Consider the following 20,651-nt stretch of genomic DNA (forward strand, 5'->3'; position numbering starts at 1 on the left):
CCGGCGTAGCATCCTCGAGGCGGGGTGAGAGGGGCGTGTGAGGGAGGGGCCCCGAGGGGTGAGGCTGGGGGCTCTGGGCCGGGAGGGGCCGTGGAATGCGGGGGGCGCGGGGCCTGGAGGGGCGGGGCTCGGAGGGGGTGGGCACAGGAAAGGGGAGGCCGGAGGGGCTTGCGGGGGTGACGAGGCAGACAATGAGTAGGTGGTGGGGGGTGGTTTTGGGGAGCTGGGCTGTGACGAATCGGAGCTGAGGATGGAGTGAGGGACCAGGAGGCAGAGCAGGGTTTGGGCTAAGCAGACATTAGGGGAACAGCGAGTCCCAGGATTGCTTGGTCTTGGCAAATCGGGGAGACAGAGCATAAGGCGGTGGTAAGGTCAGGTATAGACTTAGCCAGCCTGTAGTTAAGAGGGTGGGACACTGAGGTTTTGACTGGCACAGGAGGGCCCGGAGATGTGTTCTTGGATGTTACTTTTAGTTACTATCTTATCTGTTTGGTCTGTAGACTGACTGGCACAGTGGAGAAACCACCTCGAAAACGGAAAAGCAGGTAAGGCAAAAGGCCTGCCTTTTTTGCTTCGTGTTTTTCCATTTGCTTGGCTACACCTCTGCCATACTGCCTAATTAGACACAGTGAGTAGGTGAAGTTTTTTATTTCGCTCCTTTCTTCATGAATATAACTGTCTGCAAGATCTTTCTTTTGGGGACTTCAAAGTACTACTTGTACACTTTTTTTTGTGTGTGGTGTATAAGATTATATGGGACAGAAACATGGATAATTGAGAAATCCTGTTTTTCACTTGAGCCATAATTTCAGCTTCTTTTCCACCAACTAAAAACAGCTAATTTTTATTGAACATCTACTATGTGGCAGGTACTATATGTAGGTGCTTTATATGTATTATCTTCTGTAATCCTCTGAGTACCCCAAGGAAGTATGCACCATTATCACTGTTTTGCAGCTGGGGGGAACTGAGGCACAGAGAGGCCACATATTTACCCAAGATCATACATCTAATAAGTGATAGGACCAGGGTTTGAATCCAGGCAGTCTGACTCCAGAGCTTAAGCTCTTAACCATTATACCATGACGTCTCTAATAAATATGCAATTGAAAATAGGTTTTCTTATTGCTTTTTTTTTTCATTGTACACAGAGGCTACAAACAGTTGAACCACAGGAAAATAGAAACGAAGGGCTTACGTAGTCTGCAAACAAATGAATTATTCCTTGAGTATGAAGAACATATATCCATTCCACAGACATTTTTGAGTGCATTCCATGTGTCAGGTACTACATAGCAATTCTGTGTAGTCATTAGAGGATTCCTTTTTTCACAGATGTAGGCACTGGCCTAGAGAAAGTAACCTAGTTTTGAGGATTTGACTAGTAGGATTGCTGTTGTAGTTAATACTTGGTAAGTTATTGATGTTAGTATGCAGAAAACCTCAACAGTAGGTAGATATGAAATGCTGATGGTGGAAGTGCTAATAGCCAAAGTTCCTTTGTCACTCCTTAGGCCTGTATGGTCCAATATGGTAGCCATATGTGGCTATTGAGCACTTGAAATGTGGCTAGCTTGATTGAGGAACTGAATTTTTAATATTCTTAATTGTAATTAATTTAAATTTAAAAACTGATACTTGACTCACATATTGGAAAATGTGTAAATATATTTAGAACAACTTGGGTATGTGAATCTACTTTTTCTTCTGTAAATTTTATAAAATCTAAATACAGATCACATACTTCCAGTGAAAATTTAATGTCCAAGATGAAGTGTACCCTAAGTATAAAATAGACAGTAGATTTCAGGTTAGTACAAAAAATGAATGTAAAATTTCTCATTACTAATTTTTATGTTGATTACATGATAAAATAATATTTTAGATATATTGGATTAAATAAAAGTATTACTAAAATTGTTTTCACTTCTTTCTTTTTCTAACATAGCTACTAGAAAATTAAAAATTACATATATGGCTTGCATTATATTTCTTTTCAACAGTTCTTGTTTAATTCTTGTTACCCCACTGCCAGATTCTTGCAGTAGCTTCCTGACTGGTAGGATTCCCTACCTTGAGTCTGTAATTCATTCATCATGCTTTGTAAATTGATCTTATAATTCTTGTCCTTAAGATCCTTCGATGGTCCCATTACTTACTGAACACAATTCAAACTTTTTAGCCTAATCATAATAAGAGACTGCCTTTATTTCACTTCTGCTTATCTTTCTAGCCACAATTTAGTACTGTGGCCATAGAAATTCTCAATAATGGACCTATTAAATGTCTAGTATTAAATGATTTAACTTTCTGGTGAACCCTTCATGGTGAATTAATGGCTGAATGTAACTGCATGTTCTGCTTGCCATTCCCAGAACTCATGTTTTCTCTTTGCTTTGGGGTTTTGCACATGATTTCTCTTTCTCTCTGGAATACTTTCTCCTTGACTAGCTCCCTCCTTTAAGAGTTGGCTCAAATGTCACATCGTCTGTGGGACTTTCCCCACCCTCTCCTTCACCTTCCTCTACTTGACCTTGTTTGCTCCCAGGATAGGCTGTACATACTCCTAGGTGTAATCGTTTGGGCTGAATTTGAATTCTAGCCCTGCCATATACAAGTTGTGAGAGCATATGCGTGTTAATAAACCTCTCTGAGCCTCAGTTTCCTCTTCTGTATGATGGAAATAATAATAGGTAAACCCTTCTAGGGTTGTAAAGTGCTCAGGACGGTGGGTGGCACACAGAAAGTACAAAAAATGCATCCATCAAACACTTTTTATTTCCCACCTCTTTTCAGAATAGATGCAATCTAAAGTATTAAAAATAAAGATATTAAGGCAAAAAAGAAGTGAGGGAAGAAGAATAAAATTAAACCAGTAGCAAAGTTAGTACGTGGACGGGAAAGTACTGCACAGTCACTAAAGGTGGTTCCATATTTGGCTCTCAGTTTCCTAGAGCAAAGAAACTCTCAACTTCCAGATTTATGGTGTTTATAAAGTCAAACACGTGTTGTTCAAGAGAAGCACAACTTTTTTTGTCTGTTAGATCTGAGAAAAATTTCTCTCACTGGTCTTCATAGAGGGGACAGTGTGGTTTCATGGGGGGAAAATCCCAATGATAAATATAGTAGTGAGTATTTTAAGATTCTTGTAATACTTCTCAATCTGGGTTCAGGTAATGCCAGTGACCATTCTTCAAAGAGCCAGAGCGATGTGGTTTAGGTGTCCAGCTCACTGATGGGTTGGCTTGGCGCAGGGTGAAGAGACGAATAAGCTGCAGGGACTCTGCTTATCCCTGGCACTTAGAAACCAGTTGATTGGATTATTGAATGAATGAGTCCTTAAATAATTCTCCGTGAATATTATTTCTTGTAACCAGGTTTTGGTAAGCATCAGGCAGCAATGAGTTTAAGCTTATATTCTCAGCCATGAGTCATGTGGGCACATATTCTGCATGTCTGATTAAGGTCAGATCCTGATCAAGGCAGGATTTAGATCTGAAAAATGGACAGCCAGTATACATCTCTAAAGAGGTCCTGTGGGCAAGACCAAGATTTTCCTTAGAAAAACCATTCCGGGATTGCTCTAAAATAGAAAACAAAATGGCCAGTTAAGGCCCTACGGATGGGATTATAGAGAATGGATGTAATGGTTCTAGCTAGAAATTTTTTATACCAGTTATTATCAGTTGCATCCTGTGGCCATAAAAATTCTCAATATCAAATGATGTAACTTCCTGGTGAACACTTCACGATTAATTAGTTGCTGAATGTAGCCTTAAGGATCCTTTTGAGTTGACCTACTGTGTAGAGTTGTTGACTATTATATTATATCCTCTTAGACATTTTGGAAAACAATTGCCAAAAGTATGGTTTTTATTTTAGGATAGTTGTTGTTAAGTCATTCTTTTTAGTAGACATTAGTTACCTGCTGAGTTATCTTTTGAGAACATTCTTAGTGCAGACCAAGCTATCATACCGTTGAAGAAAAACTAAGATAATTTGGGATGAGCAAGCACCTCGTAGCCTACTGTTGTGCCTTTGTTCTTTTTTCCCCCTCTAAAACTTTTATTTCCTTATCTTAGTTCATCTTAGCACCTCTAGTATTGAGGGGGTGCTCAATAAAACTATAGTGAACTAATAAATGAGTTGGTGGCCAGAGGGAGTTAGCATGGGATGGGGCTTTGGTGGTCCAAAATAATGTGATGTTATTTAATGCCCCTGATAAACTGTACTAGACTGAAAGGAATTTTAAGGTTAGGAAACTTGATCTCTGTGGTTTCAGAAAATTCTGAAGACTTCAATATGTCTGTTAATAAAGTTTGGGTTATGATTTAGAGAATTTTTCAGATCCAATTAGGAATAAGACCCATTTGTTTGGATAGGATTTATGTTGATTAAAGCCTTATTGTATGATTTGGGGGCTTTCTGTGTGTGTGATGTATTTAAAGCAAAGGGATCCAGCGTTTTGATGGTATATGTAACTTGTTAGAATTGTATTTGAATTAAAAAAACATTTAAATGCTTTCTAGTTCTGGGTGTTAGGGATATAGACATGAGTGAGATATGGCCCCTGCTGGGGAAAAGTTTAGATGTTAGTGAGGAAGATAGACATAAAAAATGAGACAGTGTAATGACTTTGTATACATACAAATGGGTTATAGTCATTCTCCATGCTGGTAGTGAGGGCAGTTTCCACAGACATTTCATCTAGGCTCTGACGGTTTAGAAGGCTCATTTTAGTGGTAGTGTGTCTGTTGAAATGACAGGGTAGAGGCTGGATGTAGACTAACTAATCATGAGGTCTTAGGTGAGCTGAATTCAGAACCTGAGCCAGGGCAGTGTCGGGTGTTTTTAGAAGCTTGGGCTGTGATGTCAGTTTTTAGAGATTAAGCAGTAGTTCTTAACTAGCAGTGATTTTGCCTCCCAGGGGGCATTTGGCAATGTCTGGAGACATTTTTAGTTGTTACAACTACCTGGGTAGAGTCCAGGAATGATGCTGAACACCTACAAAATACAGGATAGCCTCCCACCTCTAAGAATTATCCAGCTCAAATTGTCATTGGTGCTGAGGTTGAGAAGTCCTGGACTTGTTTGAATCCCAGCTCTTCCAAATACTAGTGTTGGGCTCTGGGGCAAAGTATTCAACCTCTGAACCTGTTTGCTCTTTTGCAAAATGCAGGTAATGAAAGTACCTACCTTGTAGGATTATTACTCTCCTCTCATGGTATATAAACTGTGCGAGTGCAGAGACTTTTGTCTGTTTTCTGTACTATTCTGTTCCCATGACCTAGAGCAGTGCATCACAGGTCGTAGGTGCTCAGTGACTTTGTTGGAGCATTCAATAAATGGCTGATTGAGAGGAGTCAGTGAAAGAATGAATGTGAAGGACATGATACGATACTTACATTACATACATTAAAGACTCAATAAATGATAGCACTATCATTAGTTTAAGTATTTTTATTTTGCCTTTCCTTCCAGTCTTTTTAAAAATAAGTTTTATTGAGGTACTATTTACATATAATAGAATTCACCAATTATAAGTATACAATTTGATGAGTTTTTTTTTCTTCTCCCCAAAGCCTCCCACTACGTAGTTGTATATTATAGTTGTATTTTTTTTTTAAGATTGGCACCTGAGCTAACAACTATTGCCAATCTTTTTTTTTTTCCCGCTTTTTCCCCCCAAATCCCCTCAGTACATAGTTGTGTATTTCAGTTGTGGGTCCTTCTAGTTGTGGCATGTGGGATGCCGCCTCAACGTGGTCTGACGAGTGGTGCCGTGTCAGCACCTGGGATCTGAACTCGCAAAACCCTGGGCCACCGCAGCGGAGTGCACGAACTTAACCACTCGGCCACGGGGCTGGCCCGGACTAGTTTTGAGTGCCTCTGGTTGTGCTATGTGGGACGCCACCTCAGCATGGTCCGATGAGCGGTGCCATGTCCGCGCCCGGGATCTGTAACAGTGAAACCCCGGGCTGCCGAAGTGGAGCCCACGAACTTAAGCACTCGGCCACGGGGTCAGGCCCTGATGAGTTTTGACAAGTGTACACAGTTGTGTAACTGCCCGCTGCAGTTATGATATAGGACACTGCCGTTGCTGCTCATCCCCCCCACCATTTGCTTGTGTTCCCTTGTAGTCGTGGTTTTGGCAACCATTGATCTTTTTTCCTATCACTATTGTTTTGTCTTTTCTAGAATTTCATATAAGTGAATTATTCAGTATGTAGTCTTTTGTATCAAGCTTCTCCTACTTGGCATGATGCTTTTGAGATTCATCCTTGTTATTGTTCATAACTTAGTTAATCTGTTTTTATTGCTGAGGAACATTTCATTATATAATTTTACTACAATTTGTTTATCCATTCCCAAGTTGGTGGACATTGGCTTGTTTCTAGTTTTTAGTTAATATGAACACAACTGCTGTGAACATTTGAGTTGTCTTTGTGAAGACATATGTTTGCATTTCTCTTGAGTAAAATGCCTAGAAGCGGACTTGCTGGGTCTTATGGTAAGTGTACTTTTAGCCTTTTACGAAATTGCCAAACTGTTTTCCAAAGTGCCTGTACCATTTTGCATTTCCACCAGCAATGTATGGAATTCCATTTGCTCCATATCCTTGCCAGTACTTGGTATTATTGTTCTTTTTCTTTTAAACGGCTTTATTGAGGTGTATAACTGGCATACAGTAGGCTGCACATATTTAAAGTGTACCATTTAATAAGTTTCGAAACATATGTAGACTCTTGAAACTGTCACCATTGTTTGCTGTTCTAGGGGTTAAAGTGATATACATCATTATGTTTTAAATTTACCTTTCCCTAGTGACTAATGATGTTGAGTATCTTTTTATGTATTTATTTGCCATTCATATAACTTCTTTTCTGAGTTTCCTGTTCAAGTTTTTTGCCCATTTTTTAGTCCATTGTTTGACTTCTTATATAGTTATAACAGTTCTTTATGTGTTCTGGAAACAAATTCTTTATCAGGTGTACGTTTGCAGCTGTTTTCTCCCAGTCTGTGCTTGCGTTTTCCTTTTCTTCACAGTATCTTGAGGAGCTTTTAGCTTGAATAATAGGTTGAGTGGGAAGGCTTTTAATTGAGACAGCAGATATGGGAGCAGGTTTGGAAGGGTAAGATTATGAGTTTATGTTGGCTATGTGGAGTGTAAGGTGCTTCAATGTGCTGTCTCTAACTAGGCAGGTGAAAACATGGGTCTGGAGCTGAGAAGAGAGGTTAGGGCTTGAGATACAGATTTAGAATTCATCAGCAAACACTTAGTGATCCAAGTCACGAAAATGAATGAAATAACCTAGAGGGACCGTGTTGAGTGAAATGTGAAGGACATAGAATGTTCCAATAACATGGTGTGGAAGTAAACCAGACCACTTTCTGTCTCTGAATGTTCTCTCTTTCTTTGCAGTGTAGTCTGTCCATTGCAGTCCTTCTGTAGGTCATCATCAAACAAGTGGTGTTGATCTCTAGGAGACGGAACTCTGCACTTCTTGGTGAGAAACTGAAATTCTGGAGGTAGTTATGTGGAAAACTAGGGGAATGTTTTCCAGTCTATATTGAAACAGAGAAATATCCTCTGCTTACAGAGTTTTTTTGTAATAGTTTCTTTGCCTCAGCAACATCCCTACAGAAATGCAGTGGTTTTCGTAAAGCTGTTTCTTACGGAACGTGTCAGCGAAAACCTAGGGCGTGAGGCCAAAATTTCATTCTGCGTAAAAGTGTTCTGCAGGGGCCCAGATCCCGTGGTCAAAGGATTCAGCAGGTTCATGGTCATATTTTATTTGAGAATAAAACGTAAACTAGCTCAAGCAGTGACTTTCAAGGGTGTTCAAAAAGAGCCCAGAGATTTCTTGGGACTAATTGAAGGGTTCCCTCGAGGGCGGGATGCCAGGAGTAGCCAGAAGAAGGGTGAGCAGACTAGCTTCTCAAGCGCCGCTTCTGCTTTGTATGTATGTATGTATGTAGGTTTTTAATATGGAAAATTTCAAATACAGACACGCTTAGAATACTGCAGTGAACCTGAGTTGTTTATCACCCAGCTTCCCCCTGCTCCGCTTGAAGTGTGTTCCATGCGTTATTCATCTGTAAATATTTCAGTGTGTAATGTTGAAAGATAAGGACTCTTTTAAAACACATAACCACAATACAATTAACAATAACTTAAAAATTAACAGGGTGCCCTTAATATCATCAAATATCTCGTCAGTGTTCAGATTTCCACAGTTGGCTAATCATTGTTTTAAAAATCTGTTTGTTCAAACTGGTATCCAGAGAAGGTTCATAACTTGCAATTTGTTGATTAGATCTTAAATTTTTTTAAATCTATAGTTTTCCCATCTGTCTCTTTTTCCTCATTCTCTTTATTTGTGGAAGAAAGCTTGTTCATTGTGAAGAATTTCCCGCAATCTGAATTTTTAATTTTCTAAAAAGTTGAAGTATAATTTAAGTACGATAAAATTTACCTATTTTAGTGTACAGGTCTGTGAATTTTGACAGTTTGCATGCCGTTGCGTAATCACCATCACAGTCATGACGGAGAGCAGTTCCGTCGCTCCCCCCAAATTCCCTTCTGTCCCCACTGACTTGGCAAACCACTGACCAGTTTTTCCATAGTCAGAATTTTGCTGACTCTGTCCTCATGGTATCACTTAACATGTTTCTCTATTCTCTGTGTGTCTAATAAATTGGTAGTTAGGACTAGTTCTAGAGACTTGATGAGATCCAGGGGTTTTTTTTGAAAGACTACTTTGTAGGAGTGGTGTGTGCTTCCCTCAAGGCCTTTCTTTTTTTCATGTTAGGAACTCATAGTAATCAGTGTCTATATTTATAATTTCATTTGGGGTTACAGATGGTAACATTCTAATTCTCTCATTCCTTCATTATTAGCTGGCATACTTCTATAAAGAGAAGTAACTTTAAAAAATTAAAAAAATTTTTTTTGAAATGAACATTACAGTGAAATTGATTTTTGTGTGCACAGTTTCATGAAACTTGGACATGTGTATGGATTCATATAACCACCACTGCAGTAAGAGTACAGAACATTTTCTTTACTCCAAAGAACTTGCTTGTGCTGTCCTGTTGCAGTCACATCCTCCTTGCACCTCCAGCTCCCTGGCATCTGATCTGTTTGCCTTCCCTTCGTCAACTGTTTGATTTTCCTTAAGTACAGTTTCTAAAAGGAAAATCAGGATAAATGCCTTACCCCCCCCTTTATTTATTTATTTTTTTACCAGATTTCAATATGCTTTGGTTCCCCAGCATGCTCCAAAGGTGACTGGGTGTCTTTTTTGTTGTTTTATTAATAATATTATCGACTCGTGGATTCAAACATAGTTGATGAATTTTAGTCCATTATAATTATTTTTCTTATTGATGTTCATGTTTACCTAGCTTTGCCCAGTGGAAGCCTCTTTATATTGGCTCCTGGCTTCCTTGCTCCTGGTTGGACAAGATATTCCAGACCCGTCTTGTATGTTTTCTGCTCAGACCTAGAACTGGCCATTCTCCAAGGAGACCTGTTTCTTCTAGCATCACTCTGCTCCTGTCTATCTGTTTTATATCCTGGGATTCTATTTGAAAGAAAGCATTGTATAACCTAGAAGTAGCTTTGAAAGCAACAAATGTGGAAGAATGCTATGTGGAACATATGCTACGTTTTCAGTAATCCTCCATAAATGTAGTTTTTTTCATTTAGGTTTTTGATGAAAGTTGAGTAGCACACAGTTGGGAGTTATAATTTAAGATCCTGAAATATAGGGAACCTGTAATGCTGATTATGGCTCGATCTATTGAGAGATCAACCGACTAAGCTGTAGAATTGATTTTTTTCTTTTTTATGGAAATCGTGGATTCCTAACTTTAATGCATGGCTTTCCCACAAGCTCAGGTTTTTTCTGGGGTAGGAAACCCAGGCAGATAACATGGATATATAACTAATTGCTTGATATTCTATACTTTATGAGAGGATAGCCTGAAAAAAAATGGGGGTAATATATTACTGATGGAAAAATCTTAACATTTTTTATGTAACAACTTGTTTGGAACTTTCTTTGAAACCAGCAAGATTAATGAGCTGTGAAAGATATCCATAAGTTGGTAAATTAATTGACCATAGAGTAAGTATGAATCTTATTTCACAAAATCAGGTCACCAAGAAATGTTACAATATTTTATTTCCTTCAAGTGAAATTAAATCCTACCTTGGGAAACCTTATTCCAATTCCACCAAACTGATGAAAAATTCAGTCTCAGCATTTGAACTGAAGATTGGGCATCTGCTGCCTCCGTAGGTTTGTGCGAGAATTGGGGAGATTTAGGATGAAGGGTGGAAGGTTAGTTTTCAGTCCATTATGGCCGTGACTGCAAAGCCTCTTGCCGAAGGGGATGTGGTTCCTTGATGTTTGGTGGCTCTAATAGTTGTGACCAGCTTCAGGCACAAGAATCTTTGCCAGGTATGGGGGTTCCGGTGTAGAGGTTTCAGCCTTCCTGGAGCAGCATTCACCATTTCCCTCTACGGACTTGTCATTTAGCTAGAACCCTGCTAGGAAGTAGAGTTGTAGGTCCCTATTTTTGTGGGTCCCAAAGAACCCCTTCCCCTTCCTAGACAAATCACTCCTTTTTTCTTCTCGTTTCTATCTTTCTGCCCTCAAAGGCACTATCTTTCTACCCTTCCCTCAGCGTCATCTCCTCAAGGAGTTCACATTTTCAGAAAACAAACACAAACCTCCCTTGAGGCAAGGACTGGGGATTGGGGAATACAGTGAGAAACATCCATTGAAGGGCTGGCCCCGTGGCCGAGTGGTTAAGTTCGCGCGCTCCGCTGCAGGCGGCCCAGTGTTTCATTAGTTCGAATCCTGGGCGCGGACATGGCACTGCTCGTCAAACCACATTGAGGCAGCGTCCCACATGCCACAACTAGAAGGACCCACAACGAAGAATATACAACTATGTACCGGGGGGCTTTGGCGAGAAAAAGGAAAAAAAAAACACTTTAAAAAAAAAAAAAAAGAAACATCCATTGATGTCTTAATAACTTATCCAGCTACTTTTTTTTTTCCTTAATAATTCTTTTAGTCTCTGTTGTGTTTTAAAGTTCTGTCCACAGATTCTTTGACTTTCCTTTCTTTGAAAGGTGGAGCTTAATTCTCCTCCCCTTGAGTGTAGGCTGGACTTTGTGACTCACTTCTGGTGACTAGAATACAGCACAAATGGTGTGATGTCACTTCCCAGATCAGGTTATAAGGAGACTTTGGCTCCTGTCTTGGATGTACTCTTTCTCCACCTGGAATCACTCCCTCTGGGGGAGGCTGGCTGCCGTGATGTGAGGCAGCCCTGGATAGAGGGGAGCCAGTTGCCATGTTGTAAAGACACTTGGGCAGCCCATGGGGTGTGCCACATGGGAAGGAAGTGCGGCCTGCCAGCAGCCACGTGAGTGAGCTTGGAAGGCGACCCTCCGTCAGCTGAGCCTTGAGATGGCTACAGGCCTGGCCAGCAGCTTGACTGATGATCCTGGCTTCACAAGGGCTGAGTTATGTGAGCCTGTGACTGTTTTCTGGAGAGTCTCCTTTCTTTCTGCACTGGCTCCGCTGTACCCAGAGGGCTCAGTCTCTGGCTGAGCTTTTTCTCCTGGATGCCTCTGATGGGCAGTGTGTGTGTGTGTGTGATATGGATATGTTTTGAAAGCAGCTATCTTTTGATCAAAGGCCTCGAAGGATGTTTTACTTTCAGGCAGTGATGTTTGCCTTTCCTAATAACTGAATCTCCAACCATTTGCTCTTCATCCTGAGAATCATTGCCTTCTCTCTGGTCTTTTGTCCCACAGATTGGGAGGTAGTACCCTGCTCATGTTCACTCTTTTTGAGGGAAGAGCCAAAAGGCAGTTGCCCAGTAAAGAGTCACTTTTCCTCTGCTTGGTACCTGCCACCTGGTGTTAAACTCTTTTTCAATCCTTTCTTGGCTGTCTAGGAAGAATGGGCAAATCAGAGTCAAGTAAGCTGTGATGGTTAGTTTTACATGTTAACTTGACTGGGCCATGGGGTCCCCAGACATTTGGTCAAACATTATTCTGGGTGTGTCTGTGAGGGTATTTCTGGATGAGGTTAGCCTTTAAATTGGTAAACTGAGTAAAGCAGATTGCCCTCCCCAGTGTTGGTGGGCCTCATCCAATCAGTTGAAGACCTGAGAAGAACAAAAAGGCTAAGTAAGAGAGAACTCCTGTTGCCTGATTGAGTTGGGACGTGAGTCTTTTTCTGCTTTTGGACTTGAGCTGAAACTTTGCTCTTCTTGGGTCTCAAGCCTGCTAGCTCCCAGACTGGAACTGACACCATCAGTTCTCCTGGTCCTCAGGCCTCCAGACTTGGACTGGATCCATACCTTCAGGCTCCTGGGTCTTCAGCTTGTTGGTTGCAGATCTCGGACTTGTCAGCCTCTGTAAATGTGTGAACCAGTTCCTGATTATCTATCTGTCTGTCTGTCTGCACACACGCATCCTTTTGGTTCTGTTTCTCAGGAGAACCCTGACTAATGTGTAACCTAGTCTTTTTTATGGCCTTACTTTGTTTCATCCCTGGTTTTCCAAAGTGCTGCTAAGCTCCCTGTTGTGGCTTCTGCGTTATTAGCTGTGGGTTCTCTTTGTGGATGCAGTCTGCCATGGAAAGGCCACCTTCGCCACACGCTAAGCAAAAGAAGAGGTGCTGGTGTTTTCATAAACTTCACTGCTGTTTTGGAAACATTTCACTCTGAGGCTAGGCACCCTTCTTTCTTTTGAGGAAGATTAGCCCTGAACTAACTACTACCAATCCTCCTCTTTTTGCTGAGGAAGACTAGCCCTGAGCTAACATTTGTGCCCATCTTCCTCTACTTATACGGGGGACACCTACCATAGCTTGGCATGCCAAGCGATGCCATGTCCGCACCCGGGATCCAAACTGGTGAACCCCGGGCCGCCAAAGTGGAATGTGTGCACTTAACTGCTGTGCCACCTGGCCGGCCCCTAGGCACCCTTCTTTATGTTCTTGTTCTGCAGGTGGGTTTCTTTCTCCCCAGTTCCCTCCATCTCTCCATGGGCCTTGAGGACATATGTGCCTCTTTGGCAGTATCCTGGGAGTTCTCTGGGTAGGGAGCCCATGTTGAAGGTGCTCACACATGGTTTCCCAAAAGCCTGCAAAGTAGCAGTCAGAAGTTTTAAACTGCCGTGATGCTTTACAAACTATAGTTATTGTGTATAGATTTTTAGAGAACAGCTGCCAAAAATAAATCTTTTAGATTTAGAATAGTTGTCGTTTGCCTGTCTTTCTAACAATAGATAAGCAAGCCAGTAATCTCTTGAGGTAACTCCTGGCTGGTGATAACAAAATTGTCATTAACAAGTAAGAAGATTCTTACTTTTTTTATAAAATAGGAATATGCATCTGTTTTGTCCCAAACCAGTTTTAAATCATTAAGGTATAAATTAAAAAGAAGGGGAATGGTTTTAATAATTTATAAGAGTATTGTAGAATCTGTGTCGGAAGAGATTATTGAGTCTGACCACATGCACAGTAGGAGAAACCCTACTGTAATGTACCTGAACAGGAAGTCCTAAAAATTCCTCAGTTTCAGTCTTTTCAAATATGGTTTACTCACATGTTTACCAATGACTGACATGTATGCTGTTTTTCCTAAGAATTTTATCTGAATCAAATGTACATGCTATTGCATATAAATGCCCTTGTGACAAAATACCAGTAGCATTTAGTAGAGGTGTTAGTGAGTTCGTGGTACTTCGGTCATTATTGATTTTTCTCAATAACCAAATAATAAAATCACAGCAATTGTCATATGGATGTCCACAGAATTTTTACTCTTAAAAAGAGGTTCTTATCCTTGAAAACGTTGGGAACCATTGGATTGGATATCTCTAGAGCCAATTCTAGCTGTAATCTGTGTAATCTGTGTAGTATCTGTAAGTTAAGGATGAAGTCTTTGTACAAGCGTGTGTTTTAAGAGCATGTATTATAACATGTTGGTGAACTCCCCAGAGCTTTGGCTGATTTCTAGTCACTCTTTTTCTTTCCCGTGTGCCCCAGGGGTTTGATTCATTTTCAGTATCTGTCATGTAATCTGTTCTCTCTGCGCATGAACCCTCTTTGACACAGAATGCAGGTGCCTCAGCTTTTCTCATACCTTGTTGGTTCTGAAACTATTTGATGCTTTTTCAGTTTGAAGGGTTTTTAAACTGCCAGTAACAATAGGGAATGAAATGAATAAAAATTTATGCATTTTAGAATTTCGAGTTTCACTAAAAATAAGAGGCTTCCCTTACATTCATTGAAAGGTAAATGAGAAAAGTTCGATTTTCTAGTAGTTGCTAGAATAAAGACAGTAGACTAAGTGACGTCAAAAGTTTCTTCCAACTCAAATACGTTCAGTTTTTAGTGAGAGGTAACTCACTTTCCTTATTTTATCACTCTTTTTCTCTGGGAGGTGCCTGACCATTCTTTCTTCTTCTTCTTTTTTTTTTTTAAAGATTGGCACCTGAGCTAACATCTCTTGCCAGTCTTCTTTTTTTCATCTTCTCCTCCTCAAAGCCCCGCAGTACCTAGCTGTATATTCTAGTTGTAGGTCCTTCTGGCTGTGTCATGAGGTGGGATGCCACCTCAGCATGGCTTGATGAGTGGTGCGGGGTCCACGCCCAGGATCCAAACCAGCAAAACTCCAGGCCGCTGAAGCAGAGTGCGCAAACTTAACCTCTTGGCTACGGGGCCGGCCTCTCTTTCTTCTCTTTTTCTCTATTGTTTGGCTCTGCAGATAATTACTTGTAGGCTGTTGAATTCATTTCATCACAGAGGGAAAGCTCCAGATTATTGTTTTCAATCTCTTTACCCATTGCTTTTTGCAGGAAAAGTCTATTTAATAAAAACAACAAACACTATTAACAAAAAGTCAACTTTGATGTATTCTGAGACGTAACCATTCTGTTGGCGTGGTAGATTGTGTTTCCCAAAGGTGTCTTCAACAGTATCTTTCATTCTACATGTTCTACTTACAGTGTGACCTTGACACTGCTCCCATCTAGTGGTAAGGTCTGTGTCCCCATCTCTTAAATAGGGCAGGCCTTTGTAAGTGTCTCCACCAAGAGAGCAAAGCTCAAGCAACACTGTGTGACTTCTGGGCCTGAGTCATAGAAATGCCGTGTACTTCCATCTTCCTCTCGGGCGATACTCACTTTTGGAACCTCACCACCAGGCTGTGCTGTGAGGAGATCAAGTGGGAGGCCTGTGTAAGAGAAACTGAAGCTCCTGGCCCTGGCCCCAGCCGAGCTCCCAGCTGACGTCTGGCATCAGCGCACCAGCCTTGTGAGTAAGCCATCCTAAAAGTGGCTCCTGAGCCTCCAGACCGCTATCATCTGCCCCAGCAGGTGCCCGTGTAGAGCAGAGAAGAGCCTTCCCTGCCAAGCCCTAGCCAAACTGCAGATTGCCGAGCACGTTAGGGATTGTCGTCTTAGGCCACCACGTGATACTACAGAAGACGGCTGGATTGCTATTCCATTTTGCCGGAGTTTGCAGGAGAGACCAGACTATGCATTAAACTGCTTCACCTTTAAGAACAAGCTGTATTTCTACCCTCAGGAGCACTGTTAGTATCATAAAAGAAGAAAAACAGATTCTATGTCCTCTTCCCTTCTAGATTTTTATCTCATTGACTTTCATTTTGCATATTTATTAAATTTTTTTCAACTAAAGAGTAGCAAAAACAGCAAAAAAACGGACAATAATATCCCTGCCCAAATAACTCCATTCTCATGTCCTTCTAGTTTAGAAGGTTGTGTGCATGTTAATAATGAGCAGTGACTTTGGAATGATTCAGGCCACGTGTGTGACCTTGGAAAGCAACATCCTCTTTGTAATTCAGTTTTTTTTCCCTCCCCAAAGCCCCAGTATGTAGTTGTATATCCCAGCTATAGGTCATTCTGGTTCTTCTGTGTGGGACACCGCCACAGCATGTCCTGATGAGTAGTGTGTAGGTCCACGCTCAGGATCCAAACCGGCAAACGCAGGCCGCTGAAGCAGAGGGCATGAACTTAACCACTTGGTCACAGGGCCGGCCCCTGTAGTTCAGTTTCTTCATTTATAAAATGGTATCTACTTCATAGGGTTCTTGTGAGACTTCAGTGAGATATATATATGTGTGTGTGTGTGTGTGTGTGTGTGTGTGTGTAGTGTCTAGATAATGCCTGTCACAAAATGTTGGCTGTTCGTTACTGCTGCTAATCACTGCTACTGTTTGCATTATTGTTAGACTAGGGAGGGAAGGATAACCAGCAGAAAGGTTGCAGTCCGAAATGATGGAGTAAATACTTCTAAGTAAAGAAGTTAGGGGCAGTGGGATGCTGGAAAGTCTAAAGGGACTAAGAAATTAATAAACATGTTTTAGATTTTTCAAGGCTTAAAGGTTCACTTAAGAGGTGAAGACCAGAATGACTTCTTTGAGGAAAAGGATTAGGGAGATGGTGATGGGGAAATTTCAAAACCAGAGGTGGGCAGGTACTGGTTTTTGTACTTCTTAATAATAACTGGCATTTACTGATAGATTAGGCAGTGATGTCTTACATATATTACCTATTGTCACTAGTTTATTTTCTAGCAAGCCCTTTAAATTTGTTGATGAATACTTGACATGCAGTAATTGTATAGATGAAGTATTCAGTTCACTCTATGTGTTTATCGATTCTTAATTGTTTAATGTTTAGGTTGATTACAGAGTAGAGTCAATGAACTAAATGGAAGGAGGGGACCAAGGGAGGGTAACTGAATTCCCAGGGTGCTGGTGCTTATTAGCAGATCGCGTTTATGTTTGTTACTCCGTTAGAAGGCAGATGGTATTGTTGCGATTTACCAACAGAGAAACTAAGGCTCGGGAAAGTGAAGTTATTTATCCAAAGTAACACAGCTAGGACATGGCACAGTTAAGGCAAAACACATTTTTTGTCTGGCTCTATAAAATTTTTACTGTTGCAGACTAAAACAGCGACAAAGGAATTTTTTTTAAACTTTGGTGGAGATAATTTCCTGTGAGAGTTTATTAAAATCCCGTGAGTACAATGAAAACAGTTTGTGGATGTGTTTTTAAATGCTTCAAACTTCTTCACCTTTCGAAAACCATTATTTTCTATTTTCCCAATTTCTATAATTGACGTAGTGTAGTTTTATCAGATATTCCTCTTCAGTGGTTCAAGTAATTAGGTAAAACTAGCTATTTTGGGTAACCAATGCGTTTTTACTTTTAAGTATCAAAGAAAGTAAAGACCATTAAGAATGAAAAGAATTCTGTTTCTAGGCAGTTCATGCTATCGCAAGTCTCTTAGATACAAGATTTAAAGGCAGGAATGGAAGTGATGTTACTTAATTTTACTGGATAAGAAACAAACCTCAAGTTGAGACTAGATGATTGACAAGTAATTTGAAATGTTACTTAGGGAAAACATCTTCAGGTGCAGGAATGCAGTCTTTGATTCAATCAACATAGTATTCCTGAAGGTCTCATTTTTCTTTCTTCTCTCATATTTTAGATTCCTTTATCCTTTGCAGTACGTTTTTTTGTTTTTGTTCTATTTGAAAATTGACACCAGATAAAGAAAGAAATATAATAGGTTAAAGGGTAAATGGGAGTTGTTATTCATATTCATAAATTCTTTTTAAAAATTTGTTTCTTTTGGGGTTAGCCCAGTGGCATAGCAGTTAAGTTCACATGTTCCTCTGCGGCAGCCTGGGGTTCACCAGGTTGGATCCCAGGCACGGACCTACGCACTGCTTGTCAAGCCATGCTGTGGCAGGTGTCCCACATATGAAGTAGAGGAAGATGGGCACGGATATTAGCTCAGGGCCAGTCTTCCTCAGCAAAAAGAGGAAGATTGATGGCAAATGTTAGCTCAGGGCTAATCTTCCTCACAAAGAAAATATTGTTTCTTTTATGGAAAATGCTAGCTCAGAAAATGGGATAATTAAGACAGATTTTATGTGTAAACAATGATTTGTTCAACAGATATTCTAAGAGCATCTAGATTTGCTAAGTATTTAAAAAAATATTTTGAGGACCTTTAGTGGTTAGTCTACTTGACGTTCTCAGGAATACTGAAAGCAGAAAATGGTTTTCTCTTAATATATTATTGATGGTTCCATCTCTTAGATTGTTTCCTAGTTTCTTGTAAACTGGTAAAAATCTAAGAGTTTTTATTTGTAATAAAGTTATATTTATAATAAATATTTTAAACATCTCAAGTTAAATTCATTATTTCATGTTATATAACCTGTACTCCTGATATCCTTTTCTCTGCTCTGCTTTTAATTTTTAAAATAAGAAAGTATCTATATTTATGTGTTTTTCCATTCATTCATTCTGGGTTTTGCTTTCTGTCTTCTTCCTCTGCTAGAGTATAAGCTCTGTGAGGGCAGGGATGCTTCTTTGTTCATAAAACACAGACAATATCTGGAACATAGTAGGTGTTCAAGAAATATTTTGTTGAATAAATAAGGTTTATTTTAATCGATTATTTAAAACTGACATCTAACATATATTCAAAAAAGCGTATGACATATATATGCTTTAAAGAGGGAAAGTGAACATCTTTGTTTCCTGGCCAACTTTGAAAATAGTATCTTACCAAAACCTCGGAAGTTCCTCATATGCCTCTTTTCTATGGCATTCACTTCCTTCCTTCCCCTGTCAGAGGAACGCACTCCTTTGAAGTTATTTTTATTCCCTTGCATTTTTTCATAGTTTTACAATATATGGATGTAAATGTAAATATATTGTTTAGTTTTAGATTTGTTAAACTTTGTATATATGAAATCATACTATGTGTATTCTTCAGTTTGCATCATTCATTCAATGTTAGGAGTTTGAGATTCATTCATGGGATGCACATAGATGTGTTCCATTCATTTTCATTCTTATGTAGTATTCAGTTACATGACGGTGTCACAATGTATCCATTCTCCTATCTGTGAGTAGTTGAATTGTTTCTAAGTTACGAACAATGCAGCCACAAACATTGTTTTAAAGTACCTCTTGCTGTACATGTGGAAGAGTTTCCTTAGGGTATATATCTAGACTTTCTGGGTCGTACAAAATGGGCATTCTCAACTAAATATTGACAGTCATTATCTGAAGTGGTTGTACCCGTTCACACTCCCATCAGCTGCAGGTGTGAGAGTTCCAGTTTCTCTACTTACTTGTCAGCACTTGGTATTTTACAATTTTAGCCATTGTGGTAGGAATATAATAGTATTACTGTATGGGTTTTTTTTAGGAAAACATTTTTTTATTTCATTTTTTGACATTTTTTTTTTCTTTTTGGGAAAGATTAGCCCTGAGCTAACATCTGCCACCAATCCTCCTCTTTTTGCTGAGGAAGATTGGCCCTGAGCTAAAATCTGTGCCCATCTTCCTCTACTTTATCTGTGGGACACCTGCCACAGCATGGCTTGATAAGCAGTGGGTAGGTCCGTGCCTGGGATCCAAACTGGTGAACCCTGGGCTGCCAAAGCGGGGGCACGCGAACTTAACTGCTGTGCCGCCGGGCCAACCCTGTCATTTTTAATTTTAATGTTTTTTGTTTCATTCTTAACCAAAATAACTTGGGCACTTCTCAAACCTTGTTATCATATTGGACGCCACCACCTCGTTTCCTGTACCACAGGATGTTCACATGGTATTTGCTTTTAGTGACAGTATCCACTGAGAAAACGACCTTCACAAAGACGTGACTTTATTGACAGGAATATAGAGTGATCTACTGTTAAGCTGACTCCCTGGAGTTTGTAGTTTGTGTTGTATCCGACAGATGTCGCTGTGCTTCCCTCAAAAGTTTAAGGGATCCAGACTCCACTCATAGGTGGAAGTTAGTATATTGATAAGGAGATCAGATCGGTGGTTACCAGGGAAAAGGGGGGGTGGGGGGAGGGCACAGAGGGGGAAGTGGTGTACCCACAACATGACTAACAAAAATGTACAACTGAAATCTCACAAGGTTGTAATCTATCATAACATTAATAATAAAAAAAAAAAAAGTTTAAGGGATCCCACAGCATCTTTGTGAATTTGCTGCGGTGCCCTGCGGCCTGAGTGCAGTTTGGGACCCACGGCCTTGGAATATTAATCATGCTTACCTCCAGGGAGTAGAATTTTTATTTATTTTTTTATACTTTCTGGATTTTCCACTTTTTTTTATAAATGGCATATAAGATTTAAGTGAGATCAGAGAAAAAATTATGTATATGTACTATTTTTAAAAGACATTATTAACTAAAGTCCATACTTTATCCTGTGTTCTTTAGTTTTTACCTAATGTCCTTTTTCTGTTCCACACAGGGTTCCACGTTCCAGTTAGTCATCATATTTCCTCAGAGGACTCTTGGCAGTGACAGTTTCTCAGACCTTTCTTATTTTTGATGACTTTGACAGCTTTGAGGAGTGTTGGTCAAGTAGTGTTTAGAATGTCTTTAAATTGGGGAAGACCACAGAAGTAAAAAGCCGTTCTCATCACATCATATCAAGGGAAGATGCTGTCACGTAACTTATCACTGTTGATGTAACCTTGGTTGCTTAGCTGAGGCAGGCTTGTCACATTTCTTCACTGTAGAGTTACTCCTTTA

General features: G+C 40.1%; 1 protein-coding gene across 5 annotated transcripts in view; it reads left to right on the top strand.

The window, feature by feature from the left end:
- The window catches only part of SCAI (suppressor of cancer cell invasion), a 143,403-nt gene that overhangs the window by 365 nt on the left and 122,387 nt on the right, over positions 1-20,651 (top strand). For 4 of the 5 annotated variants that reach the window (XR_011506239.1, XM_044778786.2, XM_044778784.2 and 1 more), the window contains exon 2: positions 501-545. Coding sequence is in view for 1 of the 5 variants with exons in the window: in XM_044778784.2 (XP_044634719.1) it covers positions 501-545 (45 nt within the window). In the remaining 4 variants the exon portion in view is untranslated. Of the gene's footprint in view, positions 1-500; positions 546-7,423; positions 7,509-20,651 lie in introns of those variants that run through there. The other variant, XM_070518779.1, reaches the window with a different exon arrangement.

Source organism: Equus asinus, chromosome 10 (assembly GCF_041296235.1).
Source record: "Equus asinus isolate D_3611 breed Donkey chromosome 10, EquAss-T2T_v2, whole genome shotgun sequence".
NCBI lineage: Eukaryota > Metazoa > Chordata > Mammalia > Perissodactyla > Equidae > Equus > Equus asinus.